The 19,477-nt window shown below is 36.3% G+C and overlaps 1 protein-coding gene across 1 annotated transcript in view; it reads right to left on the bottom strand.

The window, feature by feature from the left end:
- Positions 1-7,071: 7,071 nt before the first annotated feature.
- LOC114513891 (PZP alpha-2-macroglobulin like) overlaps positions 7,072-19,477 on the bottom strand; it is a 44,569-nt gene continuing 32,163 nt past the window's right edge. Inside the window, 11 exon segments of the mRNA XM_036016933.1 lie at positions 7,072-7,273; positions 7,860-7,901; positions 9,285-9,387; positions 10,421-10,489; positions 11,188-11,278; positions 12,478-12,605; positions 12,717-12,935; positions 14,271-14,494; positions 17,211-17,391; positions 17,735-17,809; positions 18,170-18,326. Of these exon segments, the coding sequence (XP_035872826.1) occupies positions 7,251-7,273; positions 7,860-7,901; positions 9,285-9,387; positions 10,421-10,489; positions 11,188-11,278; positions 12,478-12,605; positions 12,717-12,935; positions 14,271-14,494; positions 17,211-17,391; positions 17,735-17,809; positions 18,170-18,326 (1,312 nt within the window). The 3' untranslated portion in view covers positions 7,072-7,250.

Here is a 19,477-nt window from a genome sequence, read left to right as displayed (position 1 = left end):
ATGACCGATGGTCAAAGACATTGGTCTTCTAAGTGTATCTTAGAATCAGTGAAAGCTACTGCCAGCTAATTTTATAGGTACTATACGTTTTGATTATTTCACTTAATGTTCTCAAAAAATTATGAAATAGTTACATACTTTTTCATTTTAGAGATGATAAATAGAACATGATTCTAGGTTTCTCATTAGGGCAAATGCATGTATAATAATGCTAATAACAGGTGCATAAAAAGTAGGAAATAGTCTTAGATATCTTCAATTTGAGGCTCTCTAGAAATAACCAGTGAAGCTGTTCAACAGGGAGTCAGTAGAGAGTTGAGTATAAAGTTCAGAAGGGAAAAAAGGATTGATTGATTGATTGGGTCATTCAGTTATTTAGTCAGCAATTAAGGAAATGCTATAAGTTAGGCTCTGTATTGGGTACTGGAGATATTATGACAAGCAAAGCAGTCAAGTTGAGATGATGGGTGTTATTTACTCAGTCTACATGTAATTTAATGCATACTTTGTGTCAGACACTGTCTTGTGATTCACAAAAACCATATATCTCTGCCATTGGGGAGTATATATTCACTTGCATCAAAATTAAAGAATATGGCTAGTGAAAGACATGTAAGCCTGCTGACAGATTTAAATTCATGACTACAAACTTTGGTACAAACACAGTGCCTCCTTGCAATGCTACTACTGTGTGACTGGAGTAACTTTGTTCTCCCACTCTCCCTGGTCAGTGTTTTATACCTTTTATTATCTCTTCAATATTCCAAGTGCCTTGCTTCCTGCTTTCTTTCAACTAGTGACACTTGTGTATTTCACTGCAAGAATAGAAACAACCAGAAGTCAGAGTTCTGATCTTCCCCCAGTACAGAAACTACCAGCTCCTCTGCATCAGTACCTGTGTATTCTGCCTTCTCTTTTATTATCTTGGATTAGCTGGCTGTGCATCTAAATCTAAACCAGGATTTTTATTTCTGTACTGGACGTTGTCTCTTTTTCCCATGCTCAAAAACTTCATAACTGAAATTCCTTACCTCTTTCTACTGCACCATAAAGTTTCTCCTGTTAACCTTATTGTTCTCATAAGTGTATAAATATATATTTCATCCAGGAAAACACCAAAATCTTTGGCTATACATTTTCCTCTATGTACCACCTAGTATTTTTTCTGCCTGTGTCACAATATTTGCCCAAATTTATTGCTTCTGCTTCTTCTTTTCCCCATTATTTCCTAAACCACTCCCATCAGGCTTTATCTTCTCCATTGGACTTAAATAGTTTTTGGCAAAGTCACCAAATGATGTCTATATTACTAATTTCAGTAGTAAACCCTCAGTTCTCTTTTTATTCTGTCTTTCAGAAGCAATTGACATTTTCCGACTCTCTTCTTGAAATCCTTCTTGAAGAAACTTCTTCACTTGGATTTCAATGCCCCATACTCCTTTGATTTTCTGTCAATTATTTTTAGGATCCTTTGCTGACAATTTGTCTTCTTGACATCTAAACATTGCTCTGTCTCAAAGTTCAGTCCTCTGACTTCATTTCTTTTCAAGTAATTTGATTGTAAATTAGGCTATGAACTCACTAACAAATATGTGACTTGTATTTCTCAAATTTTTTACATAAAGATATCATAATTTCTTTAGATTTTTTGCCAATATTGTGTTAGAGAATGGCTGCATCTTTATCTATACTACTAGTAATTGATTCCTTTCCTTTCCTTTCATTTACCCAAGTACAACATTGGTTGATCATGCATTGAGTTCAAGGTGAATAATTCTTCTTCAAAATATGGTGAGTTTTATTCTTTGTAAACTCATATGGGTATAAAGTATTGGTATACGCAGAGCGTTGTACTTGAATAAACATTATAGTAAAGGTGATGTGATAGAACAATTTCTCACAGCAGAGCACCAACACCGATTCCAGTGATATCAATGATGTGTCTGAGTACAGGAAAGAAAGGAACGCAAAATTCCTTTTATGAATCGAATGTGGCATCGATATCCACACCTGGCAAAGGTGACATGAAAAGACTAATCTCACTTATAATATTGATAAAATTGTAAATGAAACATTAGTAAACATAATCCAGTGGCACATTAAAGAATCACCAATTTTGAACTGTGACCAAATTGATTTCATTTTAATAGATGTAGGATGGCATTTAACAAAATCAAACATCTGTTTTTCATAAAAATACCAGCAAAAGAGTGAACAATGGGTAGTTTTATAATTATGTAGTATTTTATATGTACATATATTCTTCCCCTGAAAGCTAGTAATGTGCTTAATAAGGAAACATTATTTACAGTAAATCAGGACAAAAATGTTATCTTTACTTCTTTTTAAGTTTGTCCAACAGATTTCTACCAATAAAAATAAAATAAAATAGAGATATTAAGTATAAAAGGAAAAAGTAAAATGATTTTGAAAGTGAAGTAATTTTATACATGGAAAGTACAAGAGAATCAACCAAAAAACCACTTTCTAAAATAAGAGAACTCAGTAAGTCACCTGGACAAAAAATATTTGGCAATATGTCAATATATACAAAATATGTAACCTATGAAAACTCAATAACAAAAAAAGAAAAAGAAAAATCCCACAATTACACAAATCATTTGACTCAACAATTACATTTCCAGGAATTCAGTCTACTGGCATACTAGCACCTTGTGAAAAGATTATGTTCAAGGTTATTCACTTCAGTTGTTTGTAGTACAATAGTCTGGAAACACTCAAATTTACATCAATAGGGAGCTGGTTAGTACATTATAAGACACCCATACAATGTAATGCTGAGAAACTCTGGAAAAAAAAAAGAAAATCTCTATGCACTGATGTGAAAGCATGTCTAAGGATACTACAGGAAGATAAAAAAGTATGTTTATGTTACCTTTTATGTTATGGTAGGAATAAGAATTGATAATAATATTTGTTGGTGTGTCAACAAAGAAAGTTTAAAAAATTACATAAAATACTAAGAAAAAGTTGCCTGGTTGGGTGGGGGGTTGGTCAGTGAGACTGAGAAGTGGGTAAATTAGGATCAAGGGTGAGAAGATGATTTTTCACTGTGTATGTTTGTATATGTTCTAGTATTTGAGCAATGTGACTGCTAACCATAAAAAAAGAAACACTCCATAAATCAAAGCATTTTAAGGAAAACAAAGTGATTTGAAAAGTTGGATGAGTCCTAAATTTTTTTCAAATCATCTGAAAACATTGTTAACTGCACAATTTTAGACTCCAGAGAATTCTTAGATTCTCAGCTCTTTTTCTGGAGCTTTGATTCCATTTGGGCCATATTTCTTTGTCTTGGTGCCTAGATCTTAGGTTTTATTACAGCTTTCCTCACACTGGGTTTGTAATGCAAAATATTTTGTAAGATTGTTTTAGTCTTTGCTTGAAATGGGTTACTCCTAATATCACCATGCCATGTCCAGCGTGTCAACTACTTTGAAATCTGGTTGCTTGGCTTCTTTTATGCTATATTTGGACACAGGAATGTTTGCCCTCTTTGGGAGTTCTTGACCCAGAGTCTGCCTCACACAGTGATTTAACTCAGAGGTCCTGTCTTTTCCTCTGGGTGCAGTGATAAAGGGGACCCCAGGTGCCACTATCCCAGGTCCTACAAACCTCCATTTACCTCCTGGTTTTGGATTCTTCCTGCCACCTAGGCTTCTGTTCTTAGCTCCCTATAAAGGATTTTTTTCCATTCTTCAGGAGAGCCTAGAATAATTTGCTCAAGGAACCAGGGCTTTCACAAAGTTATTTTTAAGCTATCTCTGCTTCTAACCTTGAAAAGTCTTAAGGCAAAAGAACACAAGGGCTTGGCTACACTTTTGAAAGAGGAAAGGGAAAAATACCAGAGGATCAGAATCAGCACAGATCACATTCTTTCCAAATCCTTTTCATCAGTAAAAACAAAACACCAGTTAATGTTTCAATACTTTATCCTTCCATGTTAGTCAGGGAAAAAAGCTTAGAAAACAGAAATATTTCACTTATTTTGGGAAAAGAAAAAGGAGCATGTATAGTTTTAGTTAAATTATAGTTTGTAACTTTTTTTTTTTTTTTGAAAAAATAGAAGAAAGAAAAAGATAAAGGGAGGGGGAAGAGCAGGCTAGTCTTATTATAATTTTTGGAATTCTCATTCTTAGCTATCTCTGTAGCCTCACGTTATTGAATAAAAACATTCAGATCTTTCTAATGGTAAGATCCCAGGTTATGATTTTCTTATACAACAGTGATAAAATTATCTTCCTCCTCAATTTCTTATTTGGTTTGTAATGATAATATCATTACCACCTCATGCAGTTATTTTTTCTGTTTGTGCAAGTGAAAATATGGTCCTGGAAATCTGGAATTTTAATCCCAGGATTCTACCAAGAGCACTAGCATTAGCAAGACAACTGTTTTCCTGGAAGCAGTGAGATATTGGGAAAATATGTTAATCTCTGTTCCTAGTTTTTTCAATTTCTCATGTAAAAATGGATCAGCAATACTTAACCTTATGAAAAAGGGATTAAAATGCATAATGGTAAGTAGTACTACGTACATCATTTGAGGAAAGGGGACTAGTACACAGTTAGCTCTCTTCTGTTTGGAAAACATGAAGATGAAATAAAACATGGCCTGGATTAGGGAGAGCATTTCTTAGGTTCTGGCTGACCTGGCCTCCTGCCCCTCCTCTTGTTGTCCCATCTAATCCTTGTGATTGAGTAACCTCTTGTTTCTTACCAAATTCTTTCTCATATTCTAATTTAGATTTTTTGGGGGATTATCTTTAAAGATTTCTCTCAAGTTTTTCATGGTGGAGCACTGTGTCATTTGACTCTGGTCTACAAGAAGGCCAAGCAGAGTGGTTTCTCACACCGCTGGCCTCAGGGGTGGGGAGGCGCGTTCCCTGTGTGTGTGCTTGCTCACCCACACTCCTCACTCTGTCTGTGTTTGTGTCATGATTAGCTTGGATTTCATTAATTAAACACAAAGTTATATGTCTCCAACATATAATTCGAGTGGTGAACTCATTCAGATGTTATAAAACAATTGAAACTGTTTTGCATTTATTTATCAAAATATCCTCCCCTCTTTTAAAGAGTCCTTGTGTCCAATTACCCTCAGCCGTCAAGATTCACAAATTGGCTTTCTAGCTCCAATAATGGCTATTCTTAAAGCTTCTTCTACTGAATCAGGCCATTTCCCCACCATAAAGTGTATGGTGGGCATACCCTCTAATGCTTCAGCCTCCCCTCTATCCTGGAAAACTCATTTCATAACTAAAAACTGTGTTGCTTCAACTGACAGTATAAAAACTCATAGTTGGGTAAAATAATGGGTTATACAATATGTCTTTTCTGTTTTCTCCTAACTCCTTTATAGTTTTTAAAGTTAAATTTTGGCCCAGGCCAAAATCCATGCTTTTGTGGAAATCATACATTCTGCATGATTCTATTTGTATGAAATTTACAATTTGGTACAGGAGTTATATCTTAATAAAATAAAAGTCCATAATAAATATTTTCATAAGTAGTTTTCTTATAAAGAGACCACATATACATTTTCAGTAAGAATACAATGAACTACCTAAAAAAGAGTACAAGAAATGTGTATATTCTATATGAAAAAAACTTTAAAATAGCACTGAAACACACACAGGAAGACTTGAAAAAATGAAAATTAAAAATAAAACACAAAACACCTTGTTCTTGGATAGGGAGGTCAGTCTTAAAAAAGTTGGCAATTTTTCCCTATATTAATGTACATATTTGAGAAGAATACAGTAAAATATCCAACTTCTGTTTTATTTTTATATATTTTAAAATTTTCTTTCCTTTTTATTGAATTGGTAGGAGTGACACTTGTTAACAAAATTATACAGGTTTCAGGTGCACAATTCTACAACATATCATCTGTGTACTGTACAGTGTGTTCACCACCCCAAGTCTCCATCCATTGCGATTTATACAACTTTTGTTTTAAATAGAAATGCTGATTCTAAAGTTTACATAAAAAAACAAATAAAGACATAGCTGAGAAAACTCAGAAAAATATATGCAGTAAGTGCGAACTAGTCCTTTGGGATGTTAAGATACATTGTAAACCCTTGATAGTTGCAAGTGTGGTCCTAGCACATGAATACACAGAGAGACCAAAGAAACAGACTAGAAGTTCCCAGAAGTGACCATCAAAAACATGTGGGAATATGGTGTAGGCTGTAGGGTGTGATAAGAGTGGTTTTTCAAATTAGTATGCCGGAGATGAACTGCTTAATAAAAGCTGCTGGGACAATTGGATAGATTTATATCTGTACTGTACCTCTGTGTGTTATTGTATTATTTTTCTTAATTATTTACTATTGTTCCTGTAAGAGAACTATATGTTTCCTTACATTGCTATGAGGCTTGTGTGTTTCCTTGTGGGGAGAGTCACACTGCCCCAAACCTACAACTGAAGTCAGGGTTGGTCATGTGAGTTGCTTTAGCCAATAGAATTGTAAATGGATATGACATACATCTCATCTGAGCTGAAGCTTTAAGAGCCATTTCCTGATCCAGCTATTCTCTTTCCCCGCTTCCAACAGAATCGTTTGTCCTCAAAATAGTTTGATGTAGGGTCTGTTATTATCCCCATTTCTTTGTCAGAAAGCTGAAGCTGAAAGTCTAAGTCACTGCCCTAGTCACTCAAATGGTGAGGCAGGGATGGAGTCGGCATTTGAATCTAGACAGCCCGGCTCCAGTATCTAGACTTAAACCACTGCATAATGCTGTCTGTCTCCAAGACACTGTTTAACTTTAATCAGTTTAGTCTCTTGTGAAGTCCATTTTGTTCTATTAGCTTAGGGACAAAGACAAATATTTTCTGTTTTCTCTGAAGAAATATTTATGCCTTCCTAGTTTCTAATCAGCACATTTCTCCCCAGCTTCCTAGAGGAAGGTCTTTCAGAGGGTAAGTTATTTGCAGTTATTGTCTATTTGACTTTATATGTTATATTCACAGCTGGAATACAAGCAGATATGTTACAAATTTATACTCTTTACATACATTATTTAAAACAATGTAACTCTTTTGTAAGCATGCAATGAATGTTTAATGAATGAATGATGGAACAAATAATGGCTTGACCAGAAATATATATTTATTCAATAAGCCATTTTGGTGTCTGCTTTACAGAAATGAACAACTTGATTTCTTCTAAATAGAAGTACGGGACAGTGAATCCACCAAACTATGTAGCCTAAATACAGTCCTCAAACATTTTCTTGTTCTGCACCTGTGGTGGGAAAAGAAACATAAGAGGGTTGTGGGGTTTCTCAGGAATACTCCCTTAGTTGAGTCGGGGTAGTGACTGTGGGCTAAAAGAGGGGTCAGCAAACTTTTTCTGTGAAAGGCCAGATGCTAAATGTTTTGGGCTTTGCAGACCATATGGTTTATATCATAACTACTCAGCTCATGATAGCAGCCATAGCAACTAGTGATATAATGAGCGGGGCTCTGCTCCAAAAGAACTTCACTTATAAAAATAGATGTGGGGTTAGATTAGGCAAGAGAATCATAATAGTTGGCCCTTGGGATGAAGGAAACCAATTAGCTGTGATGTGAAATGTTGCTCATTAGTGATGGCTATCCTACAAACAAATAAAACTTACTGACTTTTCTGATAACAGAATGGTTATCTTAAGTTGGAGAGTCCACCTACAGAATAAATACTCTTCTTCAGGGCTCTCTTTGTGTGAGAATATGCCACATGAATTGTCTCAGATCTAGGAAAAGACTTGTAAGGAATTTTAAATTTAGAAGAATGTTTAGGGAGCAAAGTTAATGGGGTATGATGTTGGTCATGGCATGTGACCCCTTACCTGTGGTGCAGGGGGCGATGTACTCAGCAGTAGCAGACTCATCTGAAAGAGTTAGGTGGAGAGAGAAACAAAAATAATCAATGAACCAGAGGCCATATTAGGTCTATTCACTTTTCTTTTGGCAAAAGTTCATCAGGATTTTTTTTATTGTAGTTCAAGTACAATTGTCTCCATTTTCCTCCCACCCAAATCCCCCCTGCCCCACTCATCCCTGCCTCCCACCCTCAAACCTACTCCCTTTGGCTTTGTCCATGTGTCCCTTATACATTTTTCTTGATGGTCCTTCCCTATTTTCTCCCATTATCCCCTCCCACCTCCCCTCTGATTGCTGTCAGTTTGTTCTTTATTTCAGTGTCTCTGGTTATATTTTGCTTGCTTGTTCATTTTGTTGATTAGTTTATTGTTAAAGGTTAGATCATATGGTATTTGTCTTTCACCACCTGGCTTATTTTGCTTAGCATAATGCTCTCCATTTCCATCCACGCTGTTGCAAAGGGTAGGAGCTCCTTCTTTTTTTTCTGCTGCATAGAATTCCATTGTGTAAATGTACTTATTTTTTTGATCCATTCATTTACTGATGGGCACTTAGGTTGCTTCCAGCACTTGGCTATTGTAAATTGTGGTGCTATGAACATTGGGGTGCATAGGTTCTTTTGAATTGGTGTTTCAGAATTCTTAGGTCTATTCAAATGGAGTTTTAACAATCCATATCCATATCAGGATTGTTAAAACACCATTTAAATAGACCAGAGTTAAACAGAATAGTTTATATATCTATATTTTCCCTCCTCCGGAGTAGAGGAGAGGGATTGAAGCCTGTTCTGATAGCAGCTATTCAAATTTTAAATTCTTAGGACGATGATCTAAGCATTAGCTTGTAGTTCTCTCTCCCTTCCAGAAACTCTGCTTCTACTCACTTTGTCCAGCTTGTTTTCTGAATCCTTTTTCTAAGATTATTGCTCTAGCCTAAAACACTTCCTACTTCTATTTACTTTAGAAGATGTTCTCATCTGTTAGGATCTAATTCACATCTTTCTTCCTTAGTTTGGCTTTCTGTTTTCTCTTTTGTTTGTCCATCTTAAGTACTAGCCTTCTGTGTTGTTTTCACTTCCCCAACTTCTTATCCATTAGCTCCCTAACACTCATTCATCGTTAACTGTCTTCCATGTGTATTATGTTCTCTATGTCTCCAAACTATTTGAGAGCACTCACTAGATATTTTCCTTTAAATAAAATTCTTAAGTTTCTGGCTCAATAAACAATTGATAAATTTGTTTATAGGTAGCTTCTATTGTATATATCTCGGAGGAAAAAAACAAATAGATATAATATTGACTGCATGTCTAAAACCAGGATTTACTGTCATAATAGAATCTGTTTCTTGGTCTAGGTTGGGACTATTTGTCTCTGTTTTCTCTCACTTACCTGTCTCATAGTAATCATAGACTTTAACAATTGCTGGCTTTAGGTCTCTTACTGGGATGTCTTGAAGAACCGTGAAGGAAAAACTTAGTGTCTTATCTGTTACCTAAAAGGAAAAATGGAGTCATAAAGAGGCTAGAAACCCTCCTCTTTCTTCCTTGAGTAAAACATAGTCTTTATTATTCTCTGACTCTTATTCACCTGGGTCTTTCAGGTGAATAAGCAAACATTATTCACCATTTCAAACATTTGTGGTTGTCAAGGTGGGTTTAAAAGGCAACCTTTAAACTCTTTAGTGAACAAAATCTCCCAGATATTCTCCTAAACAACTGAAACTATTCATATGCTACTGTAGTCCTCCGTAAGAAATTGACTCTCTGAGTCTATGTGAATGTTTTCTAACATGCAGAGACATGGCTTTGTACTGCCTGTAATTATAATACCAACAAGACTTTTTGAATGTGTGTTTTGTTTGTGTAAACCATTCCCTTGGCTTTACAGTTGAATTTGAAGATATTCATGAGGTCTACATTTAATTTCATTTTATATTGTAATATATTAGGGTATTAACACTATCATTAATTAACCACAATGGTATATTTATTCTTTTTAAGTAGGTTTTTTATATATATACATATTTTACTTATTTATATTTAGAGAGAGGGGAAGGGAGGGAGAAAGAGAGGGAGAGAAACATTGATTATTGCCTCTCACACACCTGAAGTGGTGACCTGGCCTGCCATCCAGGCATGTGCCCTGGCTGGGAACGGAACTGGCAACCTTTCAGTTCGCAGGCTGGTGCCCAATCTACTGAGCTACCAGCTAGGGCTAGGTAGCCTATCAGCTAGGGCTCTTAGTGGGTCTTTAAAATAACACACATGATAATATTTTATTCTATTGATTTTATACTGGAAATCATAGAAATGCTCATATTCCAATTGTAACATAATTAAAAAGAGAGCAGAACATTCTGTGGATTTAAAAGGAAAGTTACCTTTTATTCTCTTTAGAATAGAATAACTTCCTGGAATGGAGCTTCTAAGTATTGTTTTGCTCACATTAATTATCTTTTAGTGAAGAAACCCACTTAGAAAGACCACCGATGTATATAGTCTTGGCTGAAATGTCAGAGCTCTCACCTCTTCCACATAAATGATGACGTGGTTATTGCTCACTTCTGTCCTGCTCACGTGGCTAGATCTTTCAAGCTGAAGAAAATTAGAGAACTCAGGGAGTTAGACAATAGATATGAGAACATAGATCTAGGATTGAGTAGTAAGGGACAAATGTTTACTCTTTAAATTCTGTGAGGGCTAGGATGTCTATGCATCATCTTCATGGTTAAAGAGTCAAGGTGCAGTAACCACACAAAAGATGGGTGAAGAGAAGGAATCACATTTTTCAAATAAGCTTCATCACTGTCGTGTCTTGACTGTGAAAAACATCTCGTGGCTTTCTATCAAGAGGAGGAAGCCAGATATTTTCAGATCGAGATTTTCACTATGTTTCAGTATCCAAGTAACCTATTAGACCTTCTGGCATCTTTGACGGTTCTAGCTCACATTAGTTTTATTGTTGCCAATTTTTTTGTGAATATCAATTTGGTACTGAGTCATAGTCTCTTTTTTTGCTTGTTATTTTACTGTCTCATACCCATGTGCTTTAATTTTTTAATTACACCATGAGTGGCCAAAAGATAGGGACTCCCCTTGTATTTCTCTAGCATCACGAAGGTCCCTTAGCTTAGAGCCAAATAAGTAGTTAATGAATTTAATTTCCTGGGTTTGGGGAAAAGTATTTGTTGAGGCAGGATGATATTGATAGGGGTATGATATTGATATGGTCTCAGTTTAAAGATACAGACTATCTTTTTATATGAGATCCAGTAGGCTTAAAATCCACCTACCATTTTTACTGTTGGTTTCAAGGGAATAAAACCAGATACCATCTTTACATCCACAATCACCATGTTGGAGACAGAGCGGCTCCCTCTGTAACTGTAGTGTCAAAGAGAAAAGGTGGTAGGGTTTATCATGTGAAAGAAAGCCAGATATCCTCCTTCAAGATCTACCATAAACCTGTCCATCTTCATGAAGTTTTCCCTGAGATTATACCTACAGAGGTCTGTGTTTCCGGGACATGTATGATATTGACATTTAGAACCCTGTATGTACATTAGGTCTACAGCCTACTAAAATCACAGATGTTCAAGCCCCAGTCCCAAACTATCAAAACAGAATCTTTGGGTGTGTAGCTTGCTAACCTGCTTTTGAATACATTTGTACTCTTATTTGTTATTTGATATGTCTTAATTTATATTTTCAGTTAACTTGAACATATCATGTCTTTCAAAAGTGGCTCAAAATGTGAGGTTAGATAGATTTTTATGCTTTATACTTTGATTAAATTGATGTTTAATGGGTTTGGTTGTCTGAAATATCTTTTGTTTTATAATATTGATGTCATCAGTATTAGAGACAAAGCCATATCATTTGGGCTATGTTTTCTTAGGACTCATGTAAAGTTTTTTTGATGGTTTATGATAGGGAAACGTCTATATGTTATGCAAAATTTATACTTTGTATTTAATATCAGCATTTATTATTTATTCATTTGACTAAAAATAAGATAGAATATAATCATTCAGAAGAGGTTAGAAAGGTTTATTTCAACTTAAAGTAAAAATATTTGAGGAAAGTAATTTATTCTTTAGCAATAAGTTCAATAAAAATTAGTGTAAAAGATAAGTCAGAATTGATGAGAACATTTGAAAATTTTTTTACTGACAGATTTAAGACTAAACATTGCTTTTAAGTGCTTTCAAGAATTATTGAAACTTGAACATAAACATTTTACTAGAGAAAAAGATCATTTAATAATTATAAAAACTAACTTAATAGATATATTAATTTTAATTTATATTTATCTAATAACTTCCAAATACATTATTAATTTCTGATGGTTCCAAGTAGCTTTTAGATCCCAGGATTAGAAGATTCAGTTGGAAGGTTTTTTGTTTTTTAATTAAAAATTTAATTGAGAAATAATTGACATTTAACATTATATTAGTTTCCAGTATACAACACAAGGATTCACAATTTGTATATATTGCAAAATGATCACTATAGTAAATCAAATTAAAATTTATCATCATAATTACAGAATTAATTTTTTTTTAATATAGAGAAGGCCTTACCTGACATTCACTGAGATCTGGAAGCTGGTGTGGGCTTGGACTCCATCACAAGTTTGGGGCAGAGTCTGCACCTCCAAAGCAAACGGGGAGTCTACTTTCTCAGGAAGAATATTATATTTGATGGAGGTCTGTGGAGCACCAAGGACACCATTAGTTTCTCCATTTTGGGGGGGTACTCGCTTTTCAACAGAAGAGGTTAAATTTAGTTGACTTTTCCCCATATAACTCCAGAGTCTCACCTGAAGATACACACATCTTTCTCCAGTCACTGTTATGACATATTCCCCAGGTACCTCTGGCAAGGAGACCTGCTGTAGTAACAGGAGGTTGTTGCTGTCCACTTGGAGTTTTGTGGAAAATGTCTGTGAATCACGAATGGTCACCTGAGCAGTTTTCCGACTCCTGGTGAAGGTGGCGGCTCCATATCTAGACAGGGCGTGGAGAGCCACCACTGTGTCCTGCAAGAAATGAGTGGAGAACCCGCACCCAATTAGTTTTTGGTGGCTGGGGTTTTCCTCGAAAGTCTGCATTAGCTATCACAAGGGGACACTGGTTTTCCCCCCTTAATGCTAATTGCTTTTCTTTTTTCTCTGCCTTTAAGATACAATCAAAGTCATGCTACAGTTTCTCCAAATGAAGTAAGGGATTACTGATGCAAATTAACCTCACAATTTCATTTCACTTGTGTTTGTATTGTCCTTGGGACTTTTTCTGTACCCAGTTGTGCCCTACTCTTTCTCATCAACAGATCTCTTTTCTATATCTTTCAAAGTATAGGTTTACAAAGGAAAAGCTAAGACAAAAAAGTGACTGCCATTTACTAGATGGTTGTTTAGATGGGAGAATGAGAAAAATTGTCTGTGAATAAAAAGTGTAGTAAAAGACAAATTGCACTTTCCTAAGTTTCCTTTTCTCTTTATAAAGATTTTTATTTGTCCCATCTAATACCCCTAAAAAACAAGTTTCACTATCTATATCCTACATATTGAAGGAGGATGTATAAGAGGAACAACTCAGACTCTATGGATGTTTAACACATTTTTACACGCAACAAAATATTTTCAAAATTGTGGTAGGGAAAAATAATTTAAGAGCTTCAGCTTAAAAACAATTAATTTAAAGGGAAAGTAAAAAGGGAGGTCTCAGGGTAGTGAGAAAAGAGTGGAAAGTCTGAATTCCTTGGAGTGGTTAAATAGAACTTGTCAATCATTCTATGAAGATCAAAATAGGGTCGATGTGGCCACTTTCCTTTTAATCACACAATATTCTGGTCCACCTTAGAGAATCTTTTGCAGGGTTCTAAAAATGTAGTCTATAGTCTAGAACACTTATTCAAAACCAGAGTTGATTTTTGTCTTGTCTCAAGACAAATGGAAGTAGTGTGCTACTGGCATCTAGTGGGGAGAGACCAAGGGGCTGTTAAACATCTTCCGATGGACAGGACAGCCCCTCACAACTGTAATTATCTGGATCAAAATGTCAACAGTATTGATATTCAGAAACCCTGGTCTATAGTGTGGCCATCGACCAATGTGTGCTAACGATATGCTACAGCTTTAGAGGTGGTTAGGTAGTCGAAGTGATAGGATAACATAGGGCTTAGTGAAAATTGTTTTAGGGGAATATCTCAGGTCTTTTTCCTTTATTTTCCTACTGTTCTCAAATATCTCTAAATTTCTTCCAAGATTTAATGATTTATTTAGTATCTTCTCTTTTCTGTGTAACTGGTCTGTTTTCCAACTTCCTAAGTGCCAAGTGAACCTGGAGGAGAAGATTACTTGGGAAGCACAAACCTGGGTAGAGGAGAAGCCCCCATAAGAATTCTGTTGCTTTGTGATCCACTTAACAATGTGTGATGCAGAAGTCAGGTCCTCTGAACTTGGGACAGGCTGAGCAGTGAGATAAGCAAGGAGCACATAGGATGTCATCTCCACCTCAGCAGAGGGTGCACGGGGCTGGTAAAAATAACTTTCTGTTGCCCTGGGTTTTTGAGATCGCTCCCAGTGGACTGAGTTATCTTGAGGGTGAGAAAAGAGAGAATTATAACTACTGGTAGATATATGCATTCATATCATATAGAAAGCAATATTGAGCTGAAGTAAGGTCCCCTCTGTTGTAATTCCTCAAAACCCACTAGCTTACATTACATTGCTGAACTTGGTTTAGTCCTGTGGGCCTAAGGTGGAGAATGCTGTTGGAGGAATAAGCATAGTGTACACTTAGCAATCTCTCAAATGTTTTTTTTTTTTTATTGGACTGGTGGAAAAGAAAAGTGACAGACAGCATTCTTTAATTGTTTGTTATATTTCCTGGGAACTGGAGTATAAATTGATATAAAGCTTACTTATCACATTTCCCCAAAGAGAACATATAGCTGGTCAATAGACATGAAATGATGCTCAACATCACTATGCATCAGAGAAATGCAAACTAAAACCACAGTGAGATATGACCTTGTACCTGTCAGAAGTCTATCACTAAAAAATCAACAAAGGAATGTTGGCAAGTATGTAGAGAAAAAGGAACCCTATGCATTGTTGGTGGGAATGAAGACTGGTGCAGCCATGGTAGAAAACAGCATGGGGGGTTCTCAAAAAATTAAAAATAGAACTGTTTTATGACCCAGGGATTCCACTTCTGGGAATATAGCCGAAGAAACCCAAAACAATAATTCAAAAGAATATATACATCCCTATTTTCATTGTAGCATGACTTACAATAGGCAAAATGTGGAAGGAACCCAAGTGTCCATCAATAGGCAAGTGGATAAAAAAAGCTGTGGTACATAGATACAATGGAATATTACTCGGCCATAAAAAGAAATGAAATTTTACCATTTGCAACAGCATGGATGGACCTAGAGGATATTATGCTAAGTGAAATAAGTCAGTCGGAGAAAGATAAATACTGTATGATTTCCCTTATATGTGGAATCTACAGAACAAAGTAAACAAATAAACAAAATTAAAACAGATTCATAGATACTGAGAACAGACTGACTGTTGCCAGAGGAGAAGGGTGTTGAGAGGCTCGTGAGAAAAGTGAAGCTATTAATAACTACAAATTTTTAGTCATAAAATAGTTCCAGGGTAGTAAAGTACAGCATAAGGAATACAGTCAATATTTTAAGGACTATGTACAGTGCCAGAAGGACACTTGAAATAGCAGTGGGACTGCTTTGTAAAGTATATGACTGTTTAATTACTATGCTATACACCTAAAACTAATATAAAATGATATTAAATATAAACTGTAATTGAAAAATAAAATAAAAATAAAACCTACCTATTAATCTCAGAGGACTTTTGTAGTAATTTATCTCGCAAAAATGAGATAAAATCACTTTGAAAATGTTATTGTACTTTCTTCAGTATGGCTTTTTGTTCAACCATTTTTCATCTAAGTATGTAGGCACTTATGTAAAATATATTTATACGTGTTCTATTTTTAAATTTTTGTTAAAAAGTTTAAAGTATATTTTATTGATTATGCTAGCACAGTTGTCCATTTTTTTCTTCCCTTTTCTCCCCCTCCACTCTGCATACCTCCTTCCACCCGCATTCCCCCTTTAGTTCACATCCTTGGGTTGTACAAATAAGTTCTTTGGCTTCTCCTCTTCCCATGCTATTCTTAACCTCTCCCTGTCTATTTTGTACCTACCATTTAAGCTTCTTATTCCCTCTACCTTTTCCCTTGTTTTTCCCCCTCCCTCTGCCCACTGATAATCCCTCCATGTGATCTCCATTTCAGTGATTCTGTTTCTGTTCTAGTTATTTGCTTATCTTTTTTTTTTTAGGTTCAGTTGATGATAGTTGTAAGTTTGTTGTCATTTTACTATTCATAGTTTTGATCTTTTTCTTAGATAAGTCCCTTTAACATTTCATATAATAAGGGCTTGGTGATGATGAACTCCTTTAACTTGACCTTATCTGGGAAGCACTTTATCTGCCCTTATCAGCTGGGAAAGCACCAACTGTGACAGCTTGCTGACCAGGAACTTCTGAGACAGGAGGCTGCATTTGGATGATGAGGATGACTCCTGTTCATCCAGGGACTCACTGTCCAGCTCACCAGTCTTGTTGTTGAGGAACAAGGTGTCCCCAAAGGCATCCTCTGCCTGGCCCACGTGCATGGTGTGGTAGAATTCACCCAGTGGGGCACTGATCACCTCGCATCCAGGCACTAGCGGCTGTTGGAGTGCACTGTGCTGGGCTCCAGCTGCTAGAGGATGGGCATCTTGCCTTAGGGGAATGGAAGCAGGACCTCCCAAGGCAGCAGGCACATCTGGAGTAAGATGTGAAGTCTGGTGGGTGGAGGGGGCACTAAGGAGGAGCTCAGAGAACTGGGTCCCCAGAGACCCAGTCCCCGGGGCACACAGCTGCTCTGTCAGCTGGGTGAGCTCCATGTGTTGCCAGACAGGCAGCCCATGTCAGTGCCAGTGTTGGTTTCCCTCTCTCTTTCTATGCATATCTAATACATACTTGTTTAATATTTTGGTCTCAGGAGGTAGGAACAAAATTCCATAATTTGCCTGCAGCATTATGTCTGTATGGTATAACATATGCAATCGCAGACAAGATATTTTTATAAAAGGTGCTCTGATCTCAAAACACATGACCTGGCTAAAGAATTCAAGACTAACCTTGTTGCTTTTGGCAGGAATATACTCCTCCTCTTCTTAAAGAACCCGTGTAAGTGGAAGGAAAAATTTTTTTTTTACTGTTTGCTCTCACCTTCTTTCACAGCTTCCTTATCCAGAGAGTTCAGTATTTCTCTTCTCCTATCTTGGTTTCCCATGAGGGCAAAAGCATAGGCCAACAATGCCTTGGTGTAGGTGTGGCTTCCTCCAGTCCCCTCCTTCACTGTGCTCCAGGCAGACTCTAAACACAACAGGGCCTTTTGCACAACAGGATGCTGTGAAGACAAAGAGGTGATGGTATCAAACTAGGGTAAGCAGAGGATGGAGCAAGCAAATGCCCACTGTACTTACGTTGAGAAACATTTTAAATCTCTTAACTTTATAGGCAATTCTCAAAAAATAAGGCTAGAGAACCTGTGTTTTAGGATTAGTTTTAGTACATAGTCCAAGGGCATTACTGTGCAAGTATAAATTCCCCTTAATGGACTGACCGAAGAGCTCATCTAGCTGAGAAATGCCTCATCACTGCACAAAGAGACTTGGCTTTTATTAGGGCTGTGTTCCAAACATCAGGTCTGGAGTTTTCAGGGTAAGAAATGGGAATGAGGTGGGTCTTACAGTGACTGGAAGAGCACTTTGCAGAAGAGCAATAGTGATGTAGACAGATAGGGTCACTTCATCTTCCACTCCTCCCTGTAAACAGAGAGAAAGAGAGAGAGAGAGAGAGAGAGAGAGAGAGAGAGAGAATTTGATTAATTATACTTGATTAATTTGACTTCTAATTTTAGTATATTCTCTCCTGTTTTTTTTTTTTTTTATTCAAATTGTCCTCAGTATCTTTTCTATCAAACAAAGTAACACCCTCATGCAAAGCACCATTTCTTTATCTTTATGATTCTTTTTTCAGGTTTAATACTCCTTCCTGGATGTCCTCTCATGTTACCTTGGACTTCGTCTTTGCAATTTCTCTGTGTCTTCTTTCTGCCTCGCTCTTGGAGAAATGTTAATATTGATGTATCATGAAGTTTAGGATAAGCACTCACAACTCTTTACCTTCATGGCATTGTTGAGCAGTGACCCAGAACTTCTGAAACAGCCATTGTCCTTCTGCTTTTGGGACAGCGAGGTGAGGGCTCCAGTAATGTGTGCTTCATCAATGAAGATGTAAGGTCGAGCCTGGGCGAAAGTCTGCAGTACAAAAGCTGTGAGCCTGGAGGGTGAAGAAGAGTGGCATGCTGAGACCATTTTTTTTTTTTTCATACAGCACCTTAATGTTCTGTTTTGAACACATAAGACCCCCCTCTCCTACCAATTCACCCTCATGAGAATCAAAAAGCTATTATTGAGTTTGGAAACTTTTTCTGTTAACCTGGCTATCTCTATCTCTATCTCTATCTCTATCTATCTCTATCTCTATCTCTATCATCTCTGTCTATTTATCTCTATCTATGTCTATCTCTATCTATGTCTATCTCTATCTGTATCATCTATATCTATCTATATCATCTATGTCCATATATATATAGTTTTGCTGTGGCATGTTGTTAAATGCACTGCCAAGAATTCTTGCTTCTGAAAGCATTTCTGCATCACTTTAGAGATTTAGGTTTCTTCTAGTTCTCTTGTGTGGGTAAGATATTTGCTTTCACATTCTGTACTTTCTATATTTCTTTCTTTCCACTGATGTCTTATTTTGTATTCTGTAGCTACCCTTCTATTGGACTGACTTCTTCTAATGTTCTGCTTCAGTAAATATTTTCCTCTATGTCATCCTGCCTCTTCAATACTTTTAGGGTCCTTGATTTCCTCTTTTTTTTTTTTTTTTTGGTGTGGTCTAATTTAGTCAAGATAGATAGATGATAGATAGATAGATAGATAGATAGATAGTGAGATAGATAGTGAGATAGATGGATAGATAGAGCCAGAGGATCATCCAGTAGAAGGTGGTAAAGCACACACTATGAGTAATGGCTGACATTTTTCTAGTCAATTTTAGAATCCTTCAGCACTGATCAACAACTTATGAGGGCAGATCACAAACTTATTATGCCCCTTTAGCAACATGAGAAAGAAGGGAGGCTTGGTGTGTTGGATATAAAAAGAATCTTCAAAGTCTCCTCAGTTTTGCCACTTACTCATTGTTTGTACTAGAGACATTTATTTATCCACAATGGATGTCACTTCCCCTTCTGTAAAATGAAGCTAATAGCTCTTACTTCACAGGATTGTCATAAAAATTAAATAGGCTAATATACATAGTTAGACAAAAGTAGATTTATAGTAATAAGTACACAAAAGTTTATTCTTATATTATTATTAATTATTGTATTATTTTCCATATGAACAAGTATAAATCTAGTT

This window comes from Phyllostomus discolor, chromosome 2 (genome assembly GCF_004126475.2).
Source record: "Phyllostomus discolor isolate MPI-MPIP mPhyDis1 chromosome 2, mPhyDis1.pri.v3, whole genome shotgun sequence".
NCBI classification, from domain to species: domain Eukaryota; kingdom Metazoa; phylum Chordata; class Mammalia; order Chiroptera; family Phyllostomidae; genus Phyllostomus; species Phyllostomus discolor.
Note: the sequence above shows the minus strand (reverse complement) of the source record. Positions and strands in the feature narration are given on the sequence as shown.